This window comes from Triplophysa rosa, linkage group LG19, assembly GCF_024868665.1.
Source record: "Triplophysa rosa linkage group LG19, Trosa_1v2, whole genome shotgun sequence".
In the NCBI taxonomy this organism is placed as follows: domain Eukaryota; kingdom Metazoa; phylum Chordata; class Actinopteri; order Cypriniformes; family Nemacheilidae; genus Triplophysa; species Triplophysa rosa.
The window spans coordinates 19,776,119-19,800,643 of NC_079908.1; the positions used below are offsets into that span (position 1 = coordinate 19,776,119).

Genomic DNA, 24,525 nt, shown 5'->3' on the forward strand with positions numbered 1-24,525 from the left:
ATGTCGCAGAACAAAAAATTGCAAACATTCTTTTAAATATCGATTTGGAATAACTTGAGGGTGAGTAAATGATGAAAGAATTTTCATTTTCGGGTAAACTATCCCTTTAACTACCTATAGTATGGAGCAAATGCCATCTAGTTTCTAGGGTGTTCGTTGCTTAGAAGGTCAAAGCCGCACACACCCAGGTCTCTGATATTCTGGTCTTTTTAAATAATAGAGCACTAACACTGTGATTATGCGGCAAAGTTTAAAGGAACAATGTGGAGATTTTAAGCGGCATCTAGTGGTGAGGTTGCAAATGGCAACCAACGGCTCACTCCACCCCTCCCTTTCGAAGCACTACAGTGGCTGACACAAGACTAAGATGTCGTTGCGTTTTCCCTTCTCTGCTGAAGGAGATCATGTAGAACGCTCTGTAGAGCAGTTTGTCCGTTCAGGAATTTTGTAAAAACAACATGGTGAATTCCATGTAGATAGAAATAGCTCATTCGCTTCATTATGTAAGGAGTTTTATATACCTCTGAAGACATGCATGTTATATTGCATTTCTGTCAAATCTTTCGGTCAAAAGACCCTCCAAAAAATTACACATTGGACCTTTAAGACCTGTATAAAACCAATCACCAATATTGATGCACACACCTAATTATCATCTGAAATAAATATTTACTTGTATGTACTAGTTCAGTCACACGCCCTTCCCATACGCATTTGCATATGGAAACAAGAAGCGCACATGCAAGTCTATGCAAAACAAAACAATGACCTCATGCTCCAGTCTCAACCCAAAAACCGAAGGTCTCATGCAATATTAGTGGTCTGTTAAATATTCAGCCAAACATACCTGGAAGGTACCTGTGGGTTATAGTGCAGCAAATAACTAATAGACAAAATAACAATGAAAAATAACCAACTAATAATGAAAAGTTTAATTTATATACATGTACAGTTCATATTCTATGGGCAATGCATTTACTGTACATGCATCATTTTTGGAATCACCTTTTGCATGCTTTTTCTGTGCTTATGATTGGTGACTAATGATTGTTTAAAAGAACAAATATTCCATGTAATCATTTAACCAATGAGGTCATGCAAATGGCATGCAGAATCATTTTTAAAGAATGAGCAAACGTTGAAAGTATAAGTTTAAAATGAAATATAGCACACATTTTAGGACAATCCGTGCCATCTACCTTGTCAACTAATAATTTGCATTATTGTATAAATCGAGTATGCTATAATCTAAACAAACATTCACAGACTTTAATTTGAAAGGCAGTCAAACAGCACATAAATACTCATCTACCAGTTTAAATGTAGTGCATGTGTGAATGTTTGCATGCAGTAATGAGACTACCTGTCTCGCCGACCAGGTGTTAAAGTACCCGACGTGTTTTCCCAAATCAATCCAGCTGAAGAACTAAACAAACATCTAGAGCAATAAATCCCACCTTCACTTTAGTCCTGAAAGAACAAGCCTTACGTTTGGAGAACGTCAACTCACTCCACGCTGACAGGGAACGACCAACATCTCTGGTTCCAGCCCTCAAACACAAGCGACACATCAAAGGCAACAAAAGCCAGTTCAGATTACTGCCGTCCTCTCAGCCAATCAAAAGAGCCGCAGGGCTAAATGGAAGCTGTGGTGGTGACATCACAGAGCAGGTTCCTCTTGTACTGCCCCCAGGGCAAAACTCTCTCTTTCTGCTCTTGTTCTGCCACTTTTCCTCGCTCATACTCGGCTTATTTAAATATTTTGACCTGCTGTGACTCAGCACTCGTTTCACGTTAGTTTTACCCACCATCACAGTTTCACAGACAGATCTAGACACTGTAAAACCGGTAAAAATGCAATATTTTGTCAATGCTGTTAAAAGTGAAAGCTTTAGTTTACGCTATCACTGAGCAGGTGTGTGTGTGTGTGTGTTACAGGTGAGCAGGTGTTCAACAGTTGCACTATCAGGAAGACTACTGGATTGCTTTAACGGGTGGGAATATATCCGTCCTGTTGAACACCTGTCATCATACACCTGTGCGTGTCACCGTCACCATAGAAACATACAAACCTAAACCTCAGGACAGAAGATTGGGTTTGCATGAGTTGGTTGACCAGGTCAAAAATAAAATGGGAAGAAAACATCCTAGTCAAATTAAATATTAGTTAAGAAAATATAACAACACTTTATAGTAGGTTGTATTTGTAAACATTAGTTAATGCATTAGCTAACATGAACTAAAAACAAACTACCCTTTTACTGCATTTTAAAATTTACTAATGCCATTTTTTTAAGTTAGAAGTTGTAACTGTTAACATTATTAACTGCATTTTATTGCGCAGTGAAGAAACATGAGCAATTGTATTTGCATTAACTAACATTAACAAAGATGAGTAAATGCTGAAAAACAATATTGCTCATTGTTAGTTCATGTTAGCTATTTAGTGTTAACAAATACAACCTCTCACAGGAATTCTATTAGCTATTTTACAAGGTGGCTAATTGAGATGAATTTGTTAGGGCTGTCAAATGATTAATCGCGATTAATTGCATCCAGAATAAAAGTTTGTTTTTCCATAATATGTGTACTTAAAAACATACACATACATGCATATTTTAAACATTTATTTATAATTTAAATTAGTTGTAAATATAAATAAATACATGTAAATATTTCCTAATATGTAAACATGTATGTGTATGTGTTTATAAATACAAAATTAATTTGCACAATACACAGACATATATTATGAAAACACAAACTTGTATTTGAATGCGATTAATCGCAATTAATCGTTTGACAGCCCTAGAATTTGTGAATCGTACAAAAACGTATAATTATTAGAAAAAAGTCATCCTGAAGGCCCCTAACCCCAGCGCTAAATCATAGCCGACACTGACACTAAATAAAGTCGTGTACTAAAACAGCCAATTGAGATTATATTATGAGCATTATGTGCGGATTATACGAATTAGTTACAAATTCCCGTGAGATTTTGTTGAACCTTGTGTTAAAACCTAGTAAAGTGTTATCAGTATTAGATATAACATATGGCAAACACACACACACACGCACCTTTCACAGCCGGGCCGGCCACCTATACAATAAGAGGATTTGGGTTTTAATACCGGTTTGAGTTTAGCATGCAGCGTTCACATTTACCAAAAGAGCCAAACCCTGACATCAAACGGACACAAGTCACCAAACCTTCTATTGTGAACTCATCCTGTGCATCTACTTCTGTTTTTAGTGCTCAAGATCAAACCTCAACATGCTTTTCAGGATTAAGAACTGCATAATTGCAGAAACATTGTAAATAAATATCAACAGTAAACCATTGCCTGGTGCAAATCGGATACAATTACAGGAGCATAATCACCAAAACACTATGCCTTTATCTGATCAACAGGACAAAATAAAGGTTTCATTCAGTTTGTTTAATGTACAAGACTCTCTCTCTCTCTCTCTCTCTCTCTCTTTATCACGTGTACAGTGATCTGGCAGACTACACTGAAACACATTATGTAACATTACAAACAGTGTTACTGCCATAATAGTACCGATCCAGTGTTTGTACAAACAAACCAAGGGTGTCTCCTATAATCTAATAGCCCAAACAGCCCACAATAAACCAGTTCGAGGTCTATCTAAGCGTGTGATGACTTTCACGTGTGATGACTTTAACTGGCATTCTAAAACGCTGTTTTGTCAGATTTAATTATCTAGAACAAATCCTAGAGATTTACACATAACCAAGCCTATATTTAGTCTACAGTGCTTCTTGGTAAAAGGAATACGTAAAAGAAATGAACATTTATACATTTACCACGTTCAACCACCCCATCAAAGTGCATTTTTATTCTTTTATACCAACCACTAAACCACACGAGGCATTTTACAGCTTTCGGGCGCAGCCAACATGTGAAGTCAGATCCACGTGTGTGGTCAAAACCCAACCTCATCCACCGTATTATGTCTTATTAAAGCACGAACCCGGCCACACGCACGCTATGACAACTGTTGAATTAAACACTGACTGGACACGATTAAATCCTACTTCATTCTGACCTGAAGCTCGACGCCAGACAGGTCAGACAACACACACACCTGAAGGCCCTTGCTTTGCACAGGCAACATTTGAGGCCAGTCAGACAGCATTTTTTGTGTGCAGAGAATGAAATGTGGCCGTGTTTGTAATAGGGATGGGTCGGGATGGTTAAAGAGTCGATTATCGAGCTTGGAAAGATCAGGATTTCTACCTTGAGCGTGACTTCATCTTACACTTACAGTGTGACAAATGAATGTAAAGTAATATCAGCAGCACCTCCCTCCATGCATTATTTGTTCATACTTCATGCAATATTGTATAAAAATGTGAAATAACCATTTTATTTTCAAGATAACTGAACGCCTCTCCGTGCAACATGTCACCAATGTAGAAATCTACTGTTTGAAATGTTTATCAGGGCATAATATGTTTATGCAATGATACACAATATAAAAGATTCGAAACGTTTATCATTACATCGTTCATGTAGCACACTAGGTAGGGTGCGCACATACTAATAAAATGCATAGCTTGTATGCAATGCAAGTCGTTTTGGATAAACGCATCTGCCAAACGCGTACATACTACAATTTGCTTCACGACGTATGGTTTTCAAAAACTAGCAGGCTGGATACAGCATACACTCTTAAAAGTGCTTCAAAACGATCTTTGATGCCATTGAAGAACCTTTTGGTTCCATAAAGAACCTTTCTCATTTCTTTGTGGCGAAAAAAGGTTCTTCATATAATAAAAGAGTAAGAAAGAGATGGTTCTTCAAAGAACCTTTGGCTGAACGGTTCATTGTGGAACCAAAAATGGTTCTTCGATGGCATTGCTGCGAAGAACCTTTTAAGCACCTTTATTTTTAAGAGTGTATACAGTAAACAGTGAGGTGCTTCTCAATTCCGAGCATATCTTGTGTTCCTGTTTGCTTCATCTGAGAGACGAGAGGGAGAGAGAATTGTGGCCGGGTGTTAGGCGGAGGATCCCGGCATATGAGCATCATTTAACAAGACATTGTTAAATATTTACAACATTCCTGAGTGTCACGTAGGGACTGACTGTCTGTTCTCCTTCACTTCTCCTGTCATAAAGCAGGTGAGGTTGAGCGAGAGGAGAGAGAGAGAGACGTGTTGTTTTAGGAGAGCCTGTGAATTTGGTGTTTTTCTAAGCATTTACCAAAGTGTACAGACTTTGCAGGGTCATACGCAAACAAAGCTCTAACCAAAATGCTTAAATGACATAATGATCAGATTGAAAGCGGTACGTTTAGTGGGGAACGATCATTAAAGTTGAAAGTTTGACTGCGTACACGGTTATGAGATTTCAATACGGACATTTCTCATCAAATCCCTTCCAGACCAAATAATATTCACATTCATTATAGCACCAAGTACATATGCCGTGTTTTTCATTCTCCGAAAGAATTTACGGAAAAACGCCAGACAAACTGAACTCTTAAGTAAAATGTAAATTTGAAATACCTCAAGCTTCCGGAGTTCCAAAAGAAGACCATCTGAGCAATCAAATTTGACTTTTTATTGTACAAGGTCTAACCCATCCAAACATTGCTCTTCTAAAACAGCCGGTTGGCATGCAGAGCCTATACGGTCGTACACAAACAAAAGTGCACGTTTGCACTAATGGTTATATATCTGCCACTGCGATGATTCAGCAAGCCCAAATGTGTTTTACATACCTGTCTGAGTCACTGTGTGCCTGCTTTAATGAGTTCCTCATTTAAACTGGACTGAGATCAGTCTGAACACATCTGATCTCTTCATGCATCCGAACTACGCTTGTATAAATCTTCTTTAAATTTGTTAATCCGCCCGAAGCTTTGGACGTGCTCTCACATATGTCCTTCGACCCCTTCCACATCTACAAACCCTATAACCCTCCTCCTGATCACCTTTTCGATCGCCTGCACCTGACACCACCTCTTTCCTTCGACACAGAGTCCCAAGTCCTCTCGCTTGTATAATTCTTCAGAATGTCGAGACGATGATGTCATAGGCCACACAGCGACCGTTGTCGGGCCCAGCCGGACTGTTTGCTGAGCCTGGTGGATCTGTCTTTCTGGCAAGCGAGAGAGATCACATGATCCGAGTCAACACAGCCATTGACCCGGAGAGGACCATGACGGAACGCAAACTCTTGAGAAAGTGTGTGCGCGGTGTCAGACTTTCCTTTGTGTTTTCTGTCCCTCCTTCCCATCAATGGTTGACCTCTGGACTCGCATGCAAATCAACATCCTCCTTCACCAGACAGTGTTTCACACACAAACACGCGCGCACACACACTGTATATATTTTAAACATCTCTTGTTTTTCTCATTTCTCAAGTCTTTCCTCACTTATCCTACAGTATCATCTGCTATCTCACATGGGCTAGGTTTACATAAGCTTTTAACATGATTAAGATACTGCGATTAAGTTGGACTTTGTGTTAAAAGAATACTGAGATTATATAAACGGTCACACTTCTGGGGAACTAGGTTCATGTCTAGCTTTTCCTGATTTGTTTCAAAATTAAAAAATAATAAAAAGTGCTTAAAAGTCTTCTGCGGTCGTTTCTGACCATCAAAAACACATTCAGCCATAAAATGTGAAACTGTGAGCATAAACCGGCAAATGTATGTAGGAGGATATCTTATCTCATCTATGATATGTTTATGGGGATGGTATAGTTAAAATATAAGCGTCTTAAACATTTCATTTCTATTTTTCAAAGATTTGATTCCACAGACTTCAAAAACCTAACCAACTACAACTACTTATGCTAAAGTGCTCATTTTAGCCAGATAGTTTTGTTTTTTCAACTCAATTTTGGCATATATTTTGGTTGACATTCTAGCTTATTCTGCCTACTCACTTAGGAAAGACCTGAAAATGTCTCAGAACAAAATCCTAGAAAATCGATAACAATTTTTGATCAAGTCTAGCCAAAGCACTGAGGCATGAAGCGGCCATTAACAAAGTAACCAATCACCGTCTGCTTTTTACTTGACCTTCACGGGTGGGTAAAACTGAAACTTTACTCTATATCCTGAATATCTTTCAAAGATTTGTTACCGTGAACCTTGCAAACTTTAGTAAACAAAGCGACTAGTTTTCCTTCTCAAGAGCTCATTGTAACTGCCTGGGAACTCGACTGTGCACCTGTTCACCCTAACTTCTGAAAACTGCATAAAGGCCAATCAAATGTGAGCTTTGTGTTAGGAGAACGACTTTATTTATATATTTGTCAGATGCATGATGACTACTCCCCACGCCTGGTTTCTTTTTCTCTCTCTCTGTGTTCCTGGGAATCACAATCCCTCTTCTTTTTTTTTTGCATTTCCCCGTTCATTCACCTCTGATCTGATCTGGAGTCAGTCTGAGTAAACCTGACACCATCCTTACACAAGCAGGTGTGACACAATGCTTCCTTTTCTAACAGCATTACCTGGAGAGGCCTTGTGTAAAATGCAGACTCTGATGTCACTATCACATTCTGTCGAGAAATACACTCACTATCAAAATGATACGAACACTTTCAGAATCACAGCTTCTAGTTGAATACAAATCAAAGGGCTAGTTTTTTCAAAAATCTGTCATCCTTTACTCACCCTCAGGTTGTTTCGGACCTGTATAAATGTCTTAATTCCAAATATCTTTCTCTGTGTTTGTTGGAACAAGGTTAGCAATTTTCAGGTTCTGGGACATCATCCACTACCATAGCAGGAAAAACAAAAATGTATTTTTTTGTTCTGTTGAACACATAATGAGATATTTTGAAGAATTTAGGAAAACAAAGAGTTCTCGGGCTCTTTAACTACCATTTAATTCTTCCTACTATGGTAGTCAATGATGTCCCGGAGCTGAAAGTGACTAACATTCTTCCAAATATCTTTCTTTGTGTTCATCGGAAATGCAATTACACAAGCGTGAGTAAATGATGACAGAATTTTCATTTTTGGATGAACTATCCCTTAAAGGCATTTGAAATATTACAAATTATTATTATTATTTATGCGTATAACTGAACATATAAATAGAATATTGACTTATTAATGAATGATTTCTAATATTTTAGCAAACACCACTACACAAAAGCATACATTATAAATAACATAAACAGTTCAAAAAGGGTAACACTTTACAATAAGGTTGTTTTTGTTAACATTAGTTAATGCATTAGCTAGGATGAAAAATGTACAAACCCGATTCCAAAAAAGTTGGGACACTGTACAAATTGTGAATAAAAACAGAATGCAATGATGTGGAAGTTTCAAATTTCAATATTTTATTCAGAATACAACATAGATGACATATCAAATGTTTAAACTGAGAGAATGTATCATTTTAAGGGAAAAATAAGTTGATTTTAAATTTCATGGCATCAACACATCTCAAAAAAGTTGGGACAAGGCCATGTTTACCACTGTGTGGCATCCCCTCTTCTTTTTATAACAGTCTGCAAACGTCTGGGGACTGAGGAGACAAGTTGCTCAAGTTTAGGAATAGGAATGTTGTCCCATTCTTGTCTAATACAGGCTTCTAGTTGCTCGACTGTCTTAGGTCTTCTTTGTCGCATTTTCCTCTTTATGATGCGCCAAATGTTTTCTATGGGTGAAAGATCTGGACTGCAGGCTGGCCATTTCAGTACCCGGATCCTTCTTCTACGCAGCCGTGATGTTGTAATTGATGCAGTATGTGGTCTGGCATTGTCATGTTGGAAAATGCAAGGTCTTCCCTGAAAGAGACGACGTCTGGATGGGAGCATATGTTGTTCTAGAACTTGGATATACCTTTCAGCATTGATGGTGCCTTTCCAGATGTGTAAGCTGCCCATGCCACACGCACTCATGCAACCCCATACCATCAGAGATGCAGGCTTCTGAACTGAGCGCTGATAACAACTTGGGTTGTCCTTGTCCTCTTTAGTCCGGATGACATGGCGTCCCAGTTTTCCAAAAAGAACTTCAAATTTTGATTCGTCTGACCACAGAACAGTTTTCCACTTTGCCACAGTCCATTTTAAATGAGCCTTGGCCCAGAGAAAACGCCTGCGCTTCTGGATCATGTTTAGATATGGCTTCTTTTTTGACCTATAGAGTTTTAGCCGGCAACGGCGAATGGCACGGTGGATTGTGTTCACCGACAATGTTTTCTGGAAGTATTCCTGAGCCCATGTTGTGATTTCCATTACAGTAGCATTCCTGTATGTGATGCAGTGCCGTCTACGGGCCTGAAGATCACGGGCATCCAGTATGGTTTTCCGGCCTTGACCCTTACGCACAGAGATTGTTCCAGATTCTCTGAATCTTTGGATGATATTATGCACTGTAGATGATGATAACTTCAAACTCTTTGCAATTTTTCTCTGAGAAACTCCTTTCTGATATTGCTCCACTATTTTTCGCCGCAGCATTGGGGGAATTGGTGATCCTCTGCCCATCTTGACTTCTGAGAGACACTGCCACTCTGAGAGGCTCTTTTTATACCCAATCATGTTGCCAATTGACCTAATAAGTTGCAAATTGGTCCTCCAGCTGTTCCTTATATGTACATTTAACTTTTCTGGCCTCTTATTGCTACCTGTCCCAACTTTTTTGGAATGTGTAGCTCTCATGAAATCCAAAATGAGCCAATATTTGGCATGACATTTCAAAATGTCTCACTTTCAACATTTGATATGTTATCTATATTCTATTGTGAATAAAATATAAGTTTATGAGATTCGTAAATTATTGCATTCCTTTTTTATTCACAATTTGTACAGTGTCCCAACTTTTTTGGAATCGGGTTTGTAGTTTTTCGGCATTTATTAATCTTTATTAATATTAGTTAATGCCAATACAATTGTTCATGTTAAGTCACTGTGCATTACCTAAAGTTATAACGTTTATAAAAATGTTTAAAAAATGTATAAGCAAACACTGAAATTAACATAAATAAGACGAATAACTGAAAAAACTAGGATTACTAAATGTTGTTGAAATATTGTTCATTATTAATTCATGTTAGATAACGCATAACTAATGTTAAAAAATACAACCTTATCTAAAGTGTCACCTTAAACAGTTTTAATACCAAATGAGTTAAATATGCTCGTGTTAAAAAATGAACATGCTAAAAAGAAGAAAAACTTGAATTCTGTTACAGCTGAAAAGTTCTTACAAATTAAGTTTCTTAACTAATAAAGATCAGTGTTTACTAGAATTAAAATAACACACGTAACAATATAACATGCCGTATGTCATTCCTGCCAGAACACAGCTGTCTTTGTGTTGTCTGTGATGCTGGTATCCTGTAACCCATTTCCAAATGTGTGAGAGCTCTCACTGGGGACCAACTCAGTTCTGCCTGCCCCCTAGAGGCCTAAAAAAATACTTCCACCCGTCACCACGACAACACTCCACACCTGCTGGAGTCACCTGTAGCTCCCGGCCTGTATCATGTGTCCAGAACCATTCCTCCGTGCAGACACTTCCTGCTTTTAACGGGTTAACGTGCCAGGGCTCTAATGGCAGAATAATTTCACAAAAACAACACGTATGTGTGTTTCTTTATCGGAAGGAAAGTGTTTTCTATTTTTAGTAGTGTTAAACACATCCACCCTGCTGTGCTAATGTTGATAAGGGCAGTGCCAGGCTAGTTTGGTTCCAGCGTGTCAGTTTAACAGTGTCGCGCACCCCTTGTATTTAGATTGCAGGAAGTATGACGGCATACAGTACATACCGAGCAAAATGCCCTCTTCAACCGAGTGTTTAGAATGTGTGTTTGTGTTACACTTCCAACATCATACCTATGATTATATAAATACTGATGAAACAACACCGTAAGCTAGAAAAGGGCTGTGCATTGCAGTGATTTTAACCTGTTTAGGGGTTAAGGGGTTCTTATCATAAGAACTGTAGATCAGAACGATCAGTCTTATAAACTACTAATCTCATCATAACACCTGTACAAGATGTTACTGGAATGTAAATAAAAGAAAAACTTTCCTTTCAGACAGAACGAGAGACTCACACTAACATCAGCAGCAAAGAGATTTTTTGAGATTTAAACAGCTCCAATATGATGCAAACCGGAGGATATTGGACATTTAAAGGGATACATGTAGTTCACCCAAAAAGGAAAAGTCTTCATTTTCATTTACTCACTCTCATTCCAAACCTGTATAACTTTCTGTACTCTGCAGAACACAAAAGATATTTCGAAAAATGCTGGTAACAAAAAAGACTGGCACCTATTGACAAAACCACAAAGACATTTCTCAAAATATCTTCTTTTGTGCTCCACAGAAAAGAAAAAGAGTTCTTCTTACCTGCGCACTGTGAGACGCAGCGTTTTGTAAGATCCTTTCACAAGAGAAATGGCCTCTTGTCTCCATCCGCTCAACTCTACATCATTAATTATGACAACCTCATCTCCCACCTGTAGGGGGTGCTGTAACAGAGATGCCTTTCCACCCTCCTCTACCTGTGAAAACACACACATACACAAACAGGCCGTGAGAGCGCTGTACAATAATACATGGAGGCTACAAATGATATACTACCCAAATTAAAAACACATGGACACACACAAACACACAGAGCCCCAGTAAAACCCGCTCAGAATTCAAAGAATGTTTTCTTTGGACCTTCTCGTCTACACATTTAGAGTCTCTAGACACTAATATTTTCTTATAATCTCTCGCCCTGTATACAGCGGACGAAGTCCCACGTTACAAAAGCTCTGCGGTGCATCCAGTCAACATATCATTATATACCTGAAAAGAGACATTCATTCACTCTGTTCCTCCTGAAAGACACAAAGAGCACAAGGCATTATTCATGCAACGGAAATCTAATGTTTAGATATTTCAACCACAAAGAAACCTCTGTGAAGTCCAAGCAGCATCTCACCGTGAACAAAAACAAAAAGACAGAATTGTTTTATAGATAAGATCGCTCTTAATTGGTAAGGTAATGAAAAGTCCTGGGGTGTGATACTGAAATATTCACACTGGGAACAAATGTTTAACAAATGCTATTTCATTAGCATATTCAAGATTGATCTAGAATGATCTAGATTGTGACTGACAGCTAGGAGTTAAAATCAACTGGTTTTAGACTTGTAAAAGGAATCTAACATAGTAAGTTATTCGACATGTAGGGCCTGTTAAAAGTGGAAAGTGGAGACAGTCACTGTTATTTTTGCAGAGCAGAACGTATTCTTGTATAAACATGTTAGGAAATCACGTCTTCCAACCCTAACCATTAACTTCCTCTAAAACCAGAGGAAAATAATAGATTGATAAGAATGTTGTTAATACCCCAAGCGCTGAACCAAACCCTAAAATCTCCAATGGAGAAGACCAAGATGTACAACCCATAACAAAATAAAATAAGATCTCTTTGATATCTCAATTATTGCTCCTAGACATCAGTGAGATTAAACGGAGAGAAAAGTGAAACTTTTGCTCAGATATTTCTCCTGAGAAAAAGACCCAAAAATCTCACAAATGTCTCCATTAGTCAGAAGAGATGTCAACAATGTCTCAAACTGAGCTTAGATTTGTCAAGTCTGCAATCAAAAGTCAATATCGCTGAAGATCTCAATATGAACTCAGCATTTCTCACCAAATTTACCCAAATCCAGATTCTTTTACCTCATAAACCTACATTTATTTGACACCTACGTCCTTTTCGTGCATTGCAAAAAATTTCTCATTTGTTTCTCTTTTTATTTCTCCTCAATTTTAAAAGTTAAACAAACCTTTATCCAAACCTAATCTCCTGAGCTATAAAAGAGCAACTCCTGACCAATACAATTTCCTTTGGGAATCAATTCCTGAGTCACACCTACTCTACTTAGAACTCATCATACAAATCAGACAGCAAAACATCAGATATTTCTCCCAGAAGTGAACCTTCCGATTTCAAGTTGCTCAAATAAAAAAGTGCCTGTAAGATGATTAATAACCAATAACTGTCCTGGCAGATGTCCAAGCAAATTCTTCCAATGACTAATAAGATTTCACCTCTGGTTTATTGTAAGCATTCTTGAACCGAAGAGCGACTCGAGCCAAGGAAAATAAGCTCGTCAGGAAGCCCTTTCAAGATAACCCAGAACAAACTAGCATTTCATGATCCTTCAAAAGACACACATTTAGGAAGTGTTCCCGATTGTCTATCGCTTCCTGTCGAAACCTGTCCTCTATCCTCACAACACAAAGGACGGCCGTGAGCCATTGAGATCAGCACATATTCAGAATAATCGTACCAGCGAGCATGTCTTCCTTTTCACCGGTTATTGAGCGTAAAGCCTGGCAGCTGAATGAAAAGACGGCTAGCGGAGATTTACTTAACACTCGGCCTCAGGGTCGTGAATAGGAGTGTTTAATTGTAGATGTGCTGCCAACCAGTGACAATGAATCCATTAATATGTAACTGAACAAAGTGTCTAATTCTCTTAACCTTATTTTAACCCCTGACTTCCTGAGGTTTGGTCGCTCTCGGCTCGCCGTCTTCTCTCGCCAAACTGTAAACATCACGTAGCGTTCTGTAATGGACGAATAAAAGCGCAGCTTCACAGAAGAGGCTAAATCAGTATTCAAGACTGCGCAAAGTACGACTGGAATCGCTGTCGTTTCTCTCGTACTTTTTTGATCATCTCTCTTTTGTGGTTTTCCAGGCTAGCAGGGCTCTCGCGAATTCCGTAGCTGACATTCCGCGCTCTCTCTCTCTCTCTGTTTTGGGACTTTGCCAGAGGCCTGGGCTTTATGCTGCCCTGTGTTTGCCTGCTTTCAAGAAGATGAAGGGGTTAGGACAGTGTGTGTGGGGGGGAGAGAGAAAGACTTTGACTTTTATTACACTTGATTAAAATAGTTTCTAAAAACAAGCACTGTATTATACCCCAAACACATCACATCGCAGTGTGATCAGGGAAGAGAGAACAAAAAAGTGAATTATTGATATACAGCAAGAGCTATAAAATAGCTCAGGTGATTCATTCTCGGAAGAATAGGATGACAAATGTTTAACTTCATAATGGAATTTGTTGACTTTTGATGATGGACTTTGGTATCTTGGCAAATCGGTGCACATCTATAACAAATCCGAGACTATGTTTGAAAGATAAAAGGTACAATAATATCGACGTGCTGAAACTAAAATGTATTAAAAAATACTGTTGATACTGAATAAAACCAGATAAATTCAAAGTTCACTTGGACAAACTTCCTTTTAAAAGAAAAATAGTGTACATTTTTTTGTCTCAAACGTTATAAAGGGCACTGTGCGTGTGTCAACAAAATGCATTGATATGATCATTCGCTACATATAATGCTTAAAGTTTATAAAAACAATTCAAATTAAATTATTAGTTTATTAAAATATTTAAAAAAGGAAAATGATCTAAGCAACATACATGTTTCACATACTTTCACCCCACTCTTTCCATCTCAATTTCTCAACATTTTTGCTTTTCATACCTTTTTGAAGTATTAAAATCTTGCAGCCCTAATCCATATCAGTCAACCTTCACTTTTTTAGGATGGATAGTATGCAAACTGAGAGAGTCTATCCCAACAACAACAACAACTGACTGGTGCTGACAACCCCACAAACACTCCCACATCTCCCAAGAACAGATCAGTGTGTGTGGTGCTGACAGAACCCCCTCAGTGATATTTACACCACCCATACGCCCTCACACTTCACTTTCTCTCTCTCTTTCAGCCTGCCTCCCATCACTGTCCCACCGCACACCCATCTTTCTCTCCCGCTCCCTCTCCTCACACACAAGAGCCTCTCAAGGCCCAAAGCTCCTCTTCATCCTTCTGTCTTATCTCGTGTTTCGGTCGGGCGTCTTAACCGCGCTCTGGGGCAGTATTGTTGCCGTGGTAATAGTGACAAGCTCTTAAAGGGGGAGTGAAGGGCCGCGGCTGTTGTTTGCGTCCTGCTCACTATTCAGCACAACACACTTTATAGCTCACCATGACACACAACAAACTGCTCACTATTGAAAACCAGACACCGCTCTACAACGCGCAACAGAAAGCAAGCTTTCAGGGCAACAAGCATTGCCGCACAAAAGAGCTACATCAGAGATAAAACAGCAGACCTCTTTGTTGAACACTGTTTGCGTTGGCACGTAAGTGTTTGCGTTGAGATAAACTCATTACCTGAAAATGCATTTCAATGCAAATTGTAGTGTTCTGCATATAACAAATTGCTAAAAAATGATGATAAAACAGTCATTAAATTTATACAGGTTTGAAACAACTTGAGGGTGAGTAATTCATGACAAAATGTTCATTTTTTTGGGTGTCCCTTTAAGGCTGATAGTACAAAAAAGAAAAGTAACTTTGTATTAGCACCTATTGTATTATTGCTCCTGTATGACATCGCTTTATTGCTCCCTGAACTCTCTGTAAGTCGCTTTGGATAAAAGCGTCTGCTGCTAAATGTAAATGTAAAACTAGAGGGGGGGGGTCGATAAAACGTCAATATTATTGAAAATACAATTTAATGACTGCAAATGAGATTTGATTGAAAAATTTGTAACAATTAATTTTACTTTATACACTTTATTTTAAGTAGCTAAGCATAAATAAGACAAGGTCAATTGGAAACTGAAGCAGAATTTTATCAAAATGGGCAAATATCAATATACACTAATATACTGTATAAATACATGAGAATACATAATACACGCTCTGATTTAAAACATAGTCATGCTAATCTGTCATGCCATCCGAATGCAAACTGGGATTCAGCCAAAGTGTTTATCCAATCTGAATGTGGATTGCCTAATCTTGAGAATTTTGATTTCAGGATAAACCGAGCATGCAATTCCAAAATTAAGATGTGGATACAAATCCCATTCTTGATTTTCTTAAAAACATCCGTTTTGGGGATGTACCGATATGTTTTTATTTTTTGGTTGATAATGATAACCGATCATTTTTAACATTGGAAGCCGATAAACGATATATTGGCCGATACACCGAATCTAAATATTAATACAAAATTCCCTAAAACCGAAACAAAGGCAAAAAGTGGACAACTGCTTTTATTGGAAAACACTGACTGCAGAAAACTGGGTAACCATTAGTTCTCTTTTTCCCCCTGAAAATCATGTACCAAGCCTACTTTACACTAGTTAACGATTCTTTAACCTTCAAACTTTTCTGGTTTTTTATTTAATAAACAAATTATAGATGTTCTTCCAGAGCAACCCAGAAAAATGTTGTTAATAGCCACTTGTCTAACAGGTCTCAAGACAGAAAGCATTCAGACAGCCAGTCTGATTCAAATGTTGTTCCTTTAATTTACACATTCATAAATACTGTACCTACATCAACATTGTTTTGCTAATAGTAGTAAGCAAATGATCATGACAGAGAGACTGTATTTTAACTGTGAGCAGCGTGCAGCTGAAGAAGTTTAACCAGAATAAATTATTTATCGGCTATATTATATCGGCCTAAATTTTATTATCTCCTCTGCTGTATAAACAGAAATCGATCACAATGTTTTCGGATGAAAACGATAAATTATCGGCCATATCGGTATCGGCCGATAAATGGCTTATACCGGTAACATTAAAAATGACCATTTATCAGCCGATACCGATATGGCCGATAATTTATCGTGCATCCTTAGTTTTCATCCAAAAACATTGTCATCGATTCCTGTTTATACAGCAGAGGAGAGCAGGTAGCTACTGAACATACAAACCGAGGAGAGTCCTAGATCACACTGTCATGGTAGCAGCAAAATCACAAACTATCTGGATATTTTGTGTTGTTTTTCCGAGAGGCCAGAGAGATCGAGTCGGGCGGCGGAGGACATTACTCAAGAGCACAAATCCAGAACACCAAATAAGGCAGGATGGGGATCTCCTCAACTTTTGCCTCTTCATACTAACATTACATCCAAGAATTTCTCCCTGTACAAAATCGAATTTCCAATTAGAACCGGGGGGGGGGTGGTGGATAAGGCATGATATTATTGGGGAAACCTGTTTTCATAAAGTACGTTTTGTTCTTTATTTCTAAAGAAAAACACAAAAGAAGAAACACTGATCTCCAGATCTATAATGTAACATCAATAAGCTCACACTAGGCAACTCAATAACATTACACAGCCGAGAAAGTTTTATTAAACTAAAGTTCACAAAGTTTGAAATCACAGTCACTCAGTACGGATGTAAAATAATATAAATTACAGGAATAGACTCAAACCTCTGGAAAATTGGGGCTGGGGGTAAGAGTAAAATTAATATTCCCATATGAGATCTGGGATCAGTTACTAGCTCCAGTACTGGGATTTGTTTCAGTTTAATGGTTTTAAGACACCTGCTGATGTTCATGCCAAAATTATCACAAGATTCCCAAAGATTATTTGTTTTCCTAAAAAAACAAGCGCAGAGCATTTTTCCCACATTGATCATTCGCTGTCTACCACACGCATTGAGCTGCACGCTGACTTTGGACCGGCGTGATTCCACAGTTTGTAATCTCTCAGACTGATGATATTCACACAGACGCAGACACTGCACAACAGTGATACAACTCATCAAGGGAAAAGTGTTTAACCCCACAACGCCAACAACTTGACTAGTTTTCAAAGAGACATCTGAAAACAAACAGTGTGGGTGTGTGTTGCTATGTAAGAAACAGGGCAGCAGGAATTCTGTCTAAAAGGCCAAATCTGTGCCTGTGCTTTATGGGATGTTTTCCTTTCATTCCCATGTGTCTCCTTGACACCAGCGATTAGCTGACATGACAGATCAGCACTGATGTAGTTCACTGCCAAAGAGCTCGTTCTGATCACGAGATCGGACTAACAGCCACACTGCATTCAGTCAACTTGACTACATGAACCCATCAACATCAATACGCCAGTAGTGTCGTTCCACAAAATTCCTTACCATGAACCATAAATAACCAGATTCAGATGCTGTTTGTCATTGCTAAACAATAAATCATTGTGACTGTGCGCTGCTACAGTACACGACACGTGTATAAATTATGATTCATTACTTCAGTGCTGGGAAGGAAGTGAGTTATGTTTTCTGTTTCACAAGAACAGTTACATGTATTAAGAATCTCTAATAGCTTGTTCAGTATTATTGCATTAGTGGCGATTGCTAATTCCAGCTAAAGGATTTCAACAAAACAATAATAACTACCTACTACATAATATACCTTGTTATTCCACAACATTTCTACCATTGACATGAATGATATCGCAAAAGAGAAATGTGCTACTTTTATATGCAATCCAACTTATCATAAAACAGACTTTAAATTAATTGACGTCGTCCAGAGTGATATCTAGAGACGAAGACATTAAAAAAAGACTTTGGGCTGAGCTCTTTAGACTGACCACCTAGCAATGCTCTTTCATCCTTCAAATTCAGCCAAACACCATCACAGCAATGTGCTGAAAACCACTCAAACAGATGATCAACTCCACATAAAATGAACCATTTTCAGACATTAACCTAAATGAAACTAAGTTGAAATGTACAAAGTATGAAAAGAATGTTTGTTTCCAAATGTTTATCCACAACAAAACGCTACAGAAAGATAAAATCAGATGCTAAAACTAGTAGAAGTACTGTAAACATCTCTAGCACAATAGAATTGCTCTGCTCTATTATTGCTGAGGCTCCAGCTGTGTGGGAGACATTCACCGTCAGCCTGTGAAATACGTGTTTTGTTAAAGTAACCGGTCAAAATGTGTTATTCACGCTGGTCTGGGTGTCACACCAAGAATCTGACCCTGTACTCAGCAATTACAGTCAAGATGACTGAAGGACGCTTTCATTAGGAAGTGTGTGACATCTGGCCCATACGCTCTACATGTGAAATCACTTCATTACACTACACATGGTGTTGTTCTAATATAAATAATGTCAATATTCTATTTAGAGTAATATGACTATTATGAGATTACAGGTTGTAATCCACCATAAACCCCATTTAAAAATGAACATCAAATCTGCAAACAAACTTAAGTTTATCCATTAGATGTCATCATAGCTCAGTGCACACAGAGGTAAAGCAGCAAAGTTCATGCAATTTAATGTTTAGTATAATGCAATTCAATTAAAGGGATCCTTCACCCAAAAATGAAAATTCTGTCATCATTTACTCACCTTCGAGTTGTTCCAAATCTGTATAAATGTCTTTGTTCTGATGAACACAGAGAAAGATATTTGGAAGAATGCTTATAACCAGACAGATTTTGCCCCCCATTGTCTACCATAGCAGGAAAAATTACAATGCGAGTCAAAATTGCCCCAGAACCGTTTGCTGTCCTACATTCTTCAAAAGGTCTTTTTTTCTGTTCAACAGAAAAAAAATGGTAAAGTATTTTTTCCTATGGGAGTCCATGGGGGGGAGGGAGATCTGTTTGGTTATAAGCATTCTTCCAAATATCTTTCTCTGTGTTCATCAGAACAAAGACATTTATACAGATTAGGAACAACTCGAAGGTGAGTATATGATGGCAGAATTGTCATTTTTGGGTGAAGTATCCCTTTAATACATTTTCAAGTGACATGACTGACATCGCACAAGATTTCATTCATACTTTTCCTCGATACTCCCACTTTCAGATGCAAAAACGCGAAACTTTTCTCAAGTTTCACTCACTGGGGTGTTGAATAACCTGTTGACTGTCACCCATCTGAGGGATGGAGCTGTTACATTCAGGTAACGCGGAGACATTCTTCAGGACGGTAAGGCGATCTCTCGGGTACTTTACCTTCGATATGATTAACGGCTCGCCGTGTTCAAGTCCACCTTTCAGCGTGAAACCCCAGGGCGCTCCGCCCTGCAACACAGCCTGGACGAACACGAACGTTCCCTTATGGATCACGGAACTGCTGCTGCCTGGAATACTATTATCCATAGCTTGAACGTGGGAAAGTTGTTGTTCAGTCAACGGAAAAAAGGAGAGAAACACTGCCCTGAGGACGCTTCTTCTCGATCAAATCAGCGCACGTCAAAACTTCAAACACGGGATGAATCATTTCCTCACTTCGTTTGGAATCGCGGCGTAAAGTTACGATCCGTGTCGAATTCCGAGCACCTTCTTGTTCATCCTACCTGACGGACGGATGAAATATCGACCTTTCAACTTTTGAAAAATTTACATTTGCAAATTAGAAAGCAAATCTGATTCACAGTCCCACTTTCGCGGCCAATGGTCTCGCTGCTGTAAACCCCGCTTGTCAGCTCGCACCCGCTTCCGACTTCATTTTTTTACATCACAATAGAATTTGATACATTTCACTGCGTCCACAGAAAGAACGAGCGCTCGCGCCCGAGATTCCTGTCAAACAACGCAAAAACTTGACGCGATCGTTAAACCGGCGTCTTCTTGTGCTTTAAAAGTGCACGTTACTAAGAAAATCCTCCTAACTTGTCGATGCGCTGAAACTCTCCGCAGCCACGGATGAGGGAGTCTGTGGTCGACCCCCCCACCCCACTAACTCCACACACGGTTCATCGGAATGGTGACGCAGCGCGCATGCGCGGACCGCGCTGTTCCTCGGCGAGTAACTCTCAAATCACGTACTCGTGCTTTATGTTATGACCGAAACTGCAGCCTGACATAATGTAGTCAAATCAGCACTTTGACTCCCGATCCTCCCACTTTATTCAGTGAAAACCGAACACAGACTCACATACACAGCCACAAAGTCTCGTTCGACTCATATAGTTCAATGTTTGTAGTAAAGTGTGCTTTATAATGCGCCATTTCGCCTTCATGTTTTGTAAAAACGCAGAAAATCTTACCCGGCGTTTAGCTCCTCAGAAATGTTTTCTTGTCTCATAGACATACTATCATGTCAAAGATCGTAAAACTTGTGTAAGCGATTTTAACATTGATAATCTAGCATGTGGTCCTTTTAACTGATAAGCATGACTGAAATATAGGTCTTTTTTTACATTACACCTGTCTGATAGCCCCAGGACCTGTTTATTGTACAAGAGCACGCGCAGCGGCGCGCCCTTTTGAACCAATCATGTAATGATTCGGATTTCACCACGTGCCTTAGGAGGGCGGGGTTTTTGTACGAGGCCGTGTGTTTGAATGGGAGGCCAAAGCATCCAGATAAATATAGTTAAATGTATTCAAACTGACATTATAGGGTATACTGTTAAAAATAGCATTATGTTATTATTTGACATATTTTGATCTGTTGAAGATCACCTGTGACTGTATTTTTTACTTGTAGGCTATGGCATTGATTAAAAACATTAGGCCTGGTGTGGTTTATCTGATAAAACATGTTTCTTCACACAATGATCGGGTTATACAAATGAAATCATTGCAAGCATTTAAAAAACCCTCAAAATCAACCTTTCATCTTTACAATAGCACACCTGCGGTGCAGTACAACAGGTGTGGCCGCTGTGATCGGCAGCTTTAAGACACATCTGAACATGTTTACCAATGACATCATAGCAAGAGGTCATTTCCTGATATCGCCTAACTTACAGGACAATGGGGTGATTGTAAGGACAAACAAACAAACAACAATAACAACACACAAAACTTGTGAAGAACGACACGTCTATGTCAGACCCTTTCTTCTTTTCTCCATCATGTTCTTTCTCTCCACTCATCTTTGTTCATTATCACTTCACTGGATTGAGGTCCCTCCTCAATCACAGAGTATTTAACAGCCAGCATTTTAAGTGTGTATATTTTCCCATATTTACATTTTTAGTTTATTTAAGGGCAGAGCACATAATAAACAATGTCTGTAATTGTGTCAGAATTAACCAGAGAGGCTATTTTTCATATGTAGACCCTTGACTGAATGTTACATTGATAAATGTTATAATGATAAAGAATGATTTTAATAATGATTTAAAGAAATAGATATATAATAAATGTTAGTTTCTGCTTGTAAGATGTTGAATAAAGGCACCGGCTTGAACTTTTCTTTGCTCTTTATTGCATTGATTAAACTGTAGGCCCACATAAATCATAACACAGTGCTCACTAAATCATTTTTTTCCAGAGCTGAAACACAAACATTCTCCCAGACATCATGGGGGTCTTCATATAGTTTGCAGGACAGGAAGATACCACACACGTCAGAAAGAAACATTATGAGTGTTATCACACATTAAGACCTTCGGAGGGCGCCAAAACACAAATCTAAAATTCATTTTTCAAACTCTGGACTGGCTTATAAATGTCTGGGTGGTCTCTCTGTTTCTAGACACTGTAAAACAATAACTCTGAATGTTTCAAGTGTTTAACTAAATGTGGGTTTTGATGTTTCATTTGATTAAAATGTTTACGGGAGCAAATAATAAACAGTGGCGTTGCAACAGACAGTTTGTTATTTTTATACACATACAGCAGTGTGAGAAGGGCTGAAAGTTTGCCAATAAAACAGTATCATGTTTTTTTTTTGAGGGGTCCCATAACAGCGGCGGTATTTATTTTCAGTGCCCTGGTTACAAAAGACAAACAAACTCATAATATACAGCACAGAAAGTAAGTAAATAGAAATACACGAACTATAGTAATGCAAAATGCACATTTTGAGCTATTTACTTATGAATGTTTACTGGAGAATGAGACAGCAGAAGACCTCAGTTTACCATTTATGTGTTTACCATATTGTTCCAGAAATTATGTCCTTTAAAAAAAATCATGTGTTGCAAACTAAAAATACAAAGCAGGAAATTATTTGATCCCAAACATTTTTACTACATTTTCAGAGTTGACAACTCCCAAAACTATGTGTTTTTTTATTGAATGTATATTTTAATCTTTAAAAACCATTGTGTCTGGGGACAGGTTTTAGGGCTAGTGAGAACTTAGTTGGTGATCATTTGATTAAAAAAGTAAATTCAGTTTTACATCCACAAAAGGAAAATCTCAGATTTATGTAAATGAGGAAATTTGCTATTTTTTAAACTGATGACAGGTCAAATTGGGCCAAGTCTGGGATGCCATGTTTCATCGATTTGTGCCCTGTACCGTTTTCTGTACAGTTCCTTCAAAACTCCAGCTTCCACCATGTATATACTTAAACACAATATGAAAAATTAATAAGCCTGTGTGAACCTATACTGCACAGAAAATCAAAGGAGTGACAGCAGGTGAAAACAGAAGTCTGAAATGCGTGATCAACGGATTAACAGTTTAATCTTCTCGGGATGAAGCAGGTGTGAAACTAGCTAGCGCACAAAAGTCTGTCAGTGCTCTTAATTTGTTCTGTTACTCGGCTGTCCAGAGATGCTATTTCTGTGATCTGGCCTCTTATACTCGATCCTTTTATAGCACAGCTTTTGAAGGGCAACAGCAGTCATGGGGTTATAGCAGTATGAGAGCGAGATATGTATTATTAATAGTCTCAAGTGCAGTGAATTTTCCATTAAAGCAGTAATGCTTTAAAACTGTAGTCCATTTTGGAGTGCGTGTGCTTGGAATTGGGATGTTGTAGGTATGGAAAGGAAGGTGTCCAATGCATAAATACCCACATTAGGATTTAAAAGGAGAATTTTCATTTCTGAACTTTTGTAAGCATCGTGTTGACGTTTTTATACAAAACAGACTGCAGGGGATAGATCTTCTGGAGCTCAAGGACAAAATGGTGATTGGGTAACTGTGCAACACTCCCATCCATGAATCATTCTTTTGTAGGGCTGGAACTGAGGACTTCTTATACAATGATACATTCAACACCAGCAAATGAATCATATCTGGTCCAAGGTGAAGATCAAACCCTGCAAAGACTCTGGAGTAAGGAGGTCAGAGGTCTAACCTCACAACACAAATCACACAGACCCTTGCATAGATCTAAAATGTCATCCCTTGTAAGCTCCCCCAGGCTGTAACAAATGAGAGGATCAACCAATACAACACAAAGTCTTTCATCTGGTGATGATGTGCCGTAAATTCTGCTGCTCTTAAAAGCTCACAGGGGATATACTGAAGGCTGCGGGGTGTAAATGAGGAATCTATTATAAGCATTAGAAACACACACAATCACACACAAAATTTAACACCTTTCAAGTAAAAACACTCTAGAGTATTCAGGCATAACCTGCAAGTCTAAATCTGAAACGATATGGGCCTATGAAAACTACTCCAAACATCTGGCTGGTGTTTTTGTAAAGAATAAATCAGGCATGTAACAGTCAAAAGTCCAATCTCTCTCAAGGGAGGGGGGGCTATTTAGGGATGACCTCGTTTTTATCTCTGTCTGGAACTTTCATCAAGATGATGTTCAGATGATTTAGCAGAAAGTCAGTGTCTTTTTCTTTAAATAAATACAAAGTGCAAATCAGCTTTGTTTAAATGAATGCTTCTCCTGAGTTGATCTGCTGAGCTGGTATACTAATCTGTTGGCTGGTTGTTGCATTTCTTTTAGCATTGCCATACAATTCTTAAGTATTTTCACAACTGTTGGGTTTAAAGGGACACTTCACCCAAAAATAAAAATTCT

The 24,525-nt window shown here is 38.5% G+C and overlaps 1 protein-coding gene across 6 annotated transcripts in view; it reads right to left on the reverse strand.

The window, feature by feature from the left end:
* shroom3 (shroom family member 3) overlaps nt 1-20,688 on the reverse strand; it is a 41,959-nt gene extending 21,271 nt beyond the window's left edge. Inside the window, exons 1-2 of one of the 6 annotated variants that reach the window (XM_057360452.1) lie at nt 19,809-20,688; nt 11,366-11,520 (exon numbers count right to left, since the gene is read on the reverse strand). In XM_057360452.1, the coding sequence (XP_057216435.1) occupies nt 11,366-11,520; nt 19,809-19,955 (302 nt within the window). In that variant the 5' untranslated portion in view covers nt 19,956-20,688. Of the gene's footprint in view, nt 1-1,363; nt 1,545-5,535; nt 5,583-5,750; nt 5,840-5,963; nt 6,049-11,365; nt 11,521-19,808 lie in introns of those variants that run through there. The other 5 variants (XM_057360454.1, XM_057360455.1, XM_057360459.1 and 2 more) reach the window with 5 other exon arrangements.
* Nucleotides 20,689-24,525: the final 3,837 nt, after the last annotated feature.